At 47.6% G+C, this 7500-nt stretch overlaps 1 protein-coding gene across 1 annotated transcript in view; it reads right to left on the reverse strand.

The window, feature by feature from the left end:
- Positions 1-1896: 1896 nt before the first annotated feature.
- The window catches only part of LOC113816680 (inhibin beta B chain), a 173974-nt gene continuing 168370 nt past the window's right edge, over positions 1897-7500 (reverse strand). Inside the window, exons 2-3 of the mRNA XM_070118934.1 lie at positions 6868-7055; positions 1897-5537 (exon numbers count right to left, since the gene is read on the reverse strand). Coding sequence (XP_069975035.1) covers positions 4908-5537; positions 6868-7055 — 818 coding nt within the window. The 3' untranslated portion in view covers positions 1897-4907. The remainder of the gene's footprint in view (positions 5538-6867; positions 7056-7500) is intronic.

A 7500-nucleotide genomic window follows, 5' to 3' on the forward strand; every position in this document is an offset into this window, starting at 1 on the left:
GACTGATAATGATAATAACAGTAATGATAATAAAACAATGATAATAGTAATAATAGTAAAAATAATGATTATTATAATCATAATAATAACAGTAAACATTATAATAATAATAATAATAATGATAACAATAATAATAAATTTTTAAATAATAATGATACCAATAATAATAATAATAATAATAATAATAATAATAATAATAATAATAATAATAATAATAATAATAACAATTATAATACTAATAGTAATAATAATAATGATGATGATAATGATAATGATAATGATAATAATAATAATAATGATGATGATAATAACAACAATAATAATAATAGTAATGATAATAACAAAAATGATGATAATGACAGTGATAATAATGATAATAATAATAACTAATGATGATGCCAATAATAACAACAGATAGTAATGATGATGACTGTAGCATTAACAACAACAATGACAACTATAGCAAATACAATAACTATGATGCATACAACGGAGAAGCGACATTCATCCGGAGGCAGGGAGGGAACCAGAGTAAATGAATAAATGAGAAATTCAAACAGAATGGTAGAGGGAAGATACGACACAAAAAGGTGGAATAAGAGGAAATAGAAGGGAAAAATTGATAGAAGGATATCATAGTAAAACCAACAGTGGAAAAAATGATTCTTTGAGGCACTAGAGCACAGGAAGTGGGAGTTCGGGGGGGCCGGAGCACAGGGAGTGGGGGTTTTGGGAGCTTGTGTCCCTGACTTAATTTCATTCCATATCAAAGGGTCTTTTTTAGATAAAAAACAGAGAAAGAGATTATTATTACCTTATCATCCTAACAATTCGCTTTCACTGAATATAAATGTTAGTTGTGTCTAGTCTGGCGTGAATTTAGTTGGCTTTTTTTCGAAAAAAGGTGTAAAACTCACTTTTTGTGAAAAAAAATCAGAATCAGACATAATCGGACAAGGAAAATGCTCCTTTAGTAAGAACCCGGGAAAGAAATGCGTTCTAGAGAATATTTCTTACTTAGAAACTGGACTCCTACTCATTTCAAACTCTATTCATGTCACTGTGTTCGAAGGAGATAGTTTGCACTGGTGTTTTACAGAGGACGAGGAAAATGAAGCAGAGGAACTGTGAATGAAACAGTGTTCAGGGGTTTCGAATCAGAAGAAATGAAGGAAAAATGAATCAAAATCACGTAAGAAGTGTAATTTGTCGTTTTAGTCTGTCGAGTACTTTTAATTACCAATAAAATCCCTGCTCTTTTGAGTTTGTTCACTTCACTGTGCCAGATGGTTTATGTTACTATTATAGGCCTATAGAGGACTTAAAGAACGAAGCAAGAGAGTGATGAGTGAAACAATGCTCAGGGGTTTCGAAAAAGGAAAAGAAGTAAGACTAAGGAAGGATACAGATACGTGATAAATGAGAAAACGGAATAAGATATTTTCTTTGCCGGAGTTTAGAAAAGACACACACACACACACATACACACACACACGCATACGCACACACGAAGACAAGAAGAGTAAAAGTTCAATGGTAGTTTTGTACAACTGCTATCAAAACTTTGAAGAAGCTTATCAACAACTTCTCTCGGACTTTGCGATGTTTTCGACACGAACTCGTAGTGATCTGCCAGAAAGTCATCAATCCCCATTGGAGTGGCATTTTTTCCATTATCTATAGTGTAAACACACACACACACTTTTTGGTCATTTTTATTGATAGCACACACACACACACACACTGACACATCTTGTTTTTCTTTGCTACGTGTACATGCGCACATCCACTATTTTTTTTTTATTCTGGCATTGTAGTTCTTGTAAAACACGTTCAGGACATGTTATACATGACGTCACAGTTAGGAAAGTTTATGAAAATGTGAAAACAATTAACCTAGATTATGAAATTTATTTAACTACATGGAGTAACATAATTATAGTAATGACACATAGGAAAAATATTTATCACATTTAATAATTGAGATGATCATGAATAAAAAACACAAAATGCATAAAATATATTCTTGATTTTACTGATAAAAACTGGTGGTCTGTCTTAACTGCAGTACCTAAAGAAGGAAATCGGAGCCTCTAAACAGCGGCCATACGGCATGGGAACATCCTATTTTTTTAAATTCTAAAATCTCTGCCTATATATACATAAGTACCAAGGCAGCGATCCTTCAAAGCGCTTCAACCTCTGCAGTTTTACAATGGTGCCCAAACCCTATTTTTTTATTATTTTTTTTCTCTGTATATATGTGTATATATTTATCTTGCTGATAGCCACCAACCCATATAATATTTCTCTTATGTAAATAAAACGGTGTTAAGGTAAAAAGCAAAAAGGCAAGTCACAGTTTTCTTTTTTTTCAGAAATGAAATAATGATCTCATCTTTGTCATTGACGAAATGAATCTCCTTTGTCTCCTGAACACAAAGCCCAATGAAAAAGTGTCCGTCTCACTTATATTGAATGGATGTATGGCGTCCATACACGAAATGAATTAACCATAAAGAACACATTTTTTTGTCAATATTCACACATCAAAAGCTATATTGTTTCATAGTCTCACACACACACACCACTGTATAACGGGAATAATGCTATAGGTTGGTGGAGTGTAGAACGCAGTGGTGCCGGCACTAGCTTGTGTGCAGAGCTCGGGGCACTCTGGTGGCTCGGGCAGTCCTTCGAGGTCCTGCCGATCCCCAGAGGCCTTCGGGGGGGCTGTGGGGGATGGGAAATGCGGGGGGTGGGGGTGGGGGTCAGCTTTGATGTGGTGCAAATTGGGGGAAGGGGGAGAGAGGAGGGGGTACAGTGGGGAGGGGCAGCCTGCACTTGGCTTCTATCCTCGTGTCTGACACAGATGAAGGCAAGGAAGCGCGGAAGGTGTGCAGGCTATGAAGAACCACTGCTCTTTGAGGTCACTTTTGATACCGTTTTCCACAGTTTTTTGCTTCAGTCATTCGTTCACAACTGCTCATTTTTTCTGTTTTTGTCTTGCTGAAAGACATTCTAGTCTTTTTTTGAAAGGTTTTAAATAATGAACATATCAATCTATGCGCATAATAAATGCAATGTAGGGTAATGGAATGTAGCATGTCACATTGTCTCACGGTACACATAGCACCAGCTGGCCTCACAGTGGTACATAAAATACCAGCTGACCTCATGTGGTACATATACAGCACCAGCTGGCCTTACTTGGTACGTAGATAGCACCAGCAGCCTCCTGTGGTACAAATAGCACCCGCTGACACTTCATATTGCGCTTCGGTACACCACATGAGCACACCTCGGGTCACACCTGTCATGAATATTTCTGAATATCTTTACACTTATTATCACACAGAGGCAGAAGCCCCGGCCACACCTCCAGCCTCTCCCAACGCCGCGCTTGCCTTGAGCGAGTTCGCTTGCTGTCCGGGTTGTGTGCTTGCGTTCGCCTGCTTGAAGGATGTCTGTCTGCTTGAGCCCCCAGGATGCGGCGCGAAGGGTCACTACATGTCCTGGATGCGGCCGTCGGAGGACCTCGCCGTCGGTCAAGGATTGGGCCGGTTCGCGTTCCCAGGCGGCTCCTCGGGCCATCTGCTTCTGTGCCTGTTCCGACATCATGGCGCTTGCACCTGTACCTGAGCTTTCACCTGCAAGTCGCGAATTTGGGGCGGAGTCAAAGGCCTAAAGAACAAAGCTGCCAGGTGAAAGGCCTACAGAATGTTTGTCCCGCAGAGAGCGGCTACCGAAGGTCTCGGTAATAATAGGCCTACAATGATGCACTTTTGGCGTGCAGACTAAACGGCAGCGGGAGGCCTTGCAATGAACAGAACAGCTTCTCTGGGTGGCTGTAAGGCAACGTAGGCTCACGGGCGGGAGCTCCAAGATGGTCCTACTGGCAGCTGGGCCGAAGGGGCGCTGCGCAGGCCCGGAGCCCTGGCGTGGCCGCGGGAGGGCCCGGGAAGGGCAGCGCGGGCCTGCGCGTGGGGCCCGAGGGAGGGAGGAGGTGGCGTGGAGAGGAGCTGCGAGTCTCAGCTTGGAAGCGTGACGACCCCGTATCCCTCGTGCCCTTCTGGCGGCCGTGCTCTCAACGCTCACGCTTGGTCGTGGTGGGGAAAGGCCACGCAGTCGTGACAACAGAAGGTCGTAGGTGGGCGTGATAAGGGCGGGAGACACTGCGCAAGGCGAAAGTGACGGGCGGACAGAGGGTGGTGGGCGGACGTGTGAACACAGGCTGGTGGGCGGACACATATGTATTGGGCGGATGCATGAGCGGCGGGCGGATAGTAGAACATGTGGGCGGGCGCAGGCCGTACGGGCGGGGCGCGTGAGCTTACATAGAGGAGAGGGCGGTGGGCGGGGTCACGACCACGAAGCGGGGTGCGAGTATAATGACCTAGGGTCAAAGGGGCAGTGTTAATGTGAAGGGGCGGTCGTCGCATGTCTGGGTTCCCTAGGTTATGGGGCGGTATGCTGACGAGTGAGCATCTGCTGGGCACATGCTGCTCGTCCTGGGCATGGGAACGCAGGGCATGAACTCAGGGTCAAGGGTCATGACCCTCCAGTGTCCCCATGAGGACCGTTGCATGTTCGGGAACAGGGGGAGGCGGGAAGGGGGCGGAGCAGACGGGGTACAGCGACCACAGGGGACGCACAGGGGGAGGGGTAGGGAGGGGGACGCACACTCGACAGTCTGTACAACAAGAACAACAATAACAACAACACAACGACAACTTGGCTTAAAGTTATGATCACAGATCAGACTATATCCGAAGTTCGTCCCGTTACAGGAACACTTTGGCGCCCGGGCAAGGCATAGCGTGGGCGCGCCGATCACAGTCAACCATCACACGCCCCCCGGGGGTGAAGGGGGGCGGGGGGCTCCCTGGGGGTGAGGGGGCTCCCGGTTACGCGCAGCCGCACTCCTCCACCACCATGCGGGGCACGTCGCGCTTGATGATGTTGGAGGACTCGTCCAGGTAGATGAGCGACATGGGCGACAGCTTGGTGGGCGCGCAGCACTGCGTGAGGGTACCAGCCGGGCGGTTCCGTTGCAGCTCCTCGAGGACGTGGGCGTGGAAATTCGTGAAGGAGTCCGGGGTGCGGTACACGCTGTCGCAGGAGCCCTTGCAGTAGTTGGCCTTGTATCCCCGGGGCGCGATGATCCAGTCGTCCCAGCCCAGCTCGTTGAACGATATGAAGAGTTCCTGCTTGCAGCACAGTTCCGTGTTCTTGTCGCACTGGAGGGCGCGGCGGGAGAGGCGTCGCGAGGGCGTGGGCGCCGTGTGCACCACCAGGAAGGGGCGGTGCGAGGCTTCTGCCCGTCGAGACCCGGGCTTGTGTGCGCCCTTGTGCTTGCGGGCGGTGAAGAGCGGGGCCTCGAGCTCGCCGCCGCAGCTGCTGCAGTCCACCAGCAGCCGCAGCCTCTCGCCGGAGCGCGCGAACCACCGCTGCACCAGCGACGTCAGGTTCAGACGCCGCCATCCGTCCCGCGTCGGCGTCACCCGCAGCGACGTCGCCAGCTCCGCGAGGGGATTCTGAGGGAGAGGCGAATGAGGAATGAGCGAGGGAACTGCATCGCGAACTGCAGCGGCTCGTGCAATGCGACCTAGAGTGGTTTGCAAAAATGGAAAAGAGTCTGCTGACTTTACTGAATTGTGCTAGTTTAGGCTCAGAGTTATGATGGCAGGGATGACTTTTGTAACAGTGACAAAGGCTTGAAAACACTACGGAAGCATTATGATTTAGGTATCTGAGGTTCTTGATATTCATCCTTTATTGGTATATTATGTTAGCAAAGACTTATGTAAACTAATTGCGCTCTCTCTCTCTCTCTCTCTCTCTCTCTCTCTCTCTCTCTCTCTCTCTCTCTCTCTCTCTCTCTCTTTCTCTCTTCAAAGCACACGCAACTGGTCGCTTTTCCTCCCTTCCTCCCACCCCTTTCTACTTTCCTCTTTCTTACTCTCCCTACCTTTCCCACTCATCTAGCCTTCCTCTCACAAACACCTACACTCTATCTCGTGACTAACCTCAAACACACTTACTCCTCTCTCCCTCTCTAGCCCACTCGCTTTCCCTCTCTCTCCTTCTCTCTCTTTTCCATTCATTCTTACACCTACCTACTATCCCACTCCCCCCTTTCTCTAATTATTCTACCCTCTCTCCATCTCCCTCTCCCTTCCTCTCCATACCCACCCTTTACTCCTCCCTCTTCCCCTTCCTTACATATATATCATCCCAGTACCTCCTGGTGCTTTCTTCTTTCTCTTCCCCCTTCTCCTCCTCCCTACCCAACCCCTCCCTCCCCCATTCCCCTCCTCTTTTCGCCTCATCCCAGTACCTCTCCTGGTGTCTTCTCTACTTCTCCCTCCCCCTCCTCCTCCTTCCCTCCTTCCCCGTCTCCCTGCATCCCCCCTTTTCCATCCACATCCCAGAACTCCTCTCTGGTGTCCTCCTCTTCCCCCTCCCCCTTTCCCCTTTCCCCCCTCCCCTCTCCTCCTTCCCTTCCCCATTCCCCTTCCCCCCTCGTCCTCCTTCCCCCTTCCCCCCTTCCCTCCCCTTCCTCCTCCCTCTCCCCCTTCCTCTTTCCCCCCTCCTTCCCTCCCCTTTCCCCATGCTCCTCCTCCCTCCACACCCCAGTACCTCTCTGGTGTCCCTCATGTCTTCCTCGTCACTCCCAATTCCCCTTTCCCCCTCCCTCCCCCTCCCTCCTCGTCCTCCTTCCCCTCTCCCCCCTCCCTCCGCACCCCAGTACCTCTCTGGTGTCCTCCTCTTCCTCCTCCTTCCCCCTCCCCCTCGTCCTTCCTACCCCCTTCTCCCTTCCCCTCTCTCCCCCTCCCTTCTCCTCCTCCCTCCGCACCCCAGTACCTCTCTGGTGTCCTCCGGGGGGATGCGGAACACCCACAGCGTCGTCTTGGACTCCGAGGGGTCGTGGTGTCGTGCCCCTGGGAGACGCCTTACGTATACCCACAGCATGGCCTCCGTCACCCGTAGGGAACCCACGTCCTCGTCGCTCTGTGTGAACTCCAGCAGCGTGTGGTTGTTGACTTGAGGACCTGCGGGGGAAGGGGGGGCGTCAGCGGCTTGGTCTTACGCAGAAGAAGGCGGTGAAGGAGGGAAGACATTGTGGGAAATCTTTATCATTTCATTATCATTGTTATAATAATAATAACAACAATAATAATAATAATAATAATAATATTAATAATAATAATAATAATAATCATTATCATCATTGTCCTTTTTGTTATCATAATTATTATCATTATCATTATTATCACTATCATTATTATTATTATCATTATCAACATCATTATCATCATCATTACTATTATCATTATAATTATAATTATCATCATCATCATCATCACTATTACTAATGTTATTATATTCATTATCATCTTACTATTACTGTTACTATTACCATTATAGCTACTATTATCATGACCGTTAGCAGTCATTTTACCACTATTATAATGGTAATGATGATAACAGCGCAGA

The sequence above is a fragment of the Penaeus vannamei genome, chromosome 43, assembly GCF_042767895.1.
Source record: "Penaeus vannamei isolate JL-2024 chromosome 43, ASM4276789v1, whole genome shotgun sequence".
Lineage (NCBI taxonomy): Eukaryota > Metazoa > Arthropoda > Malacostraca > Decapoda > Penaeidae > Penaeus > Penaeus vannamei.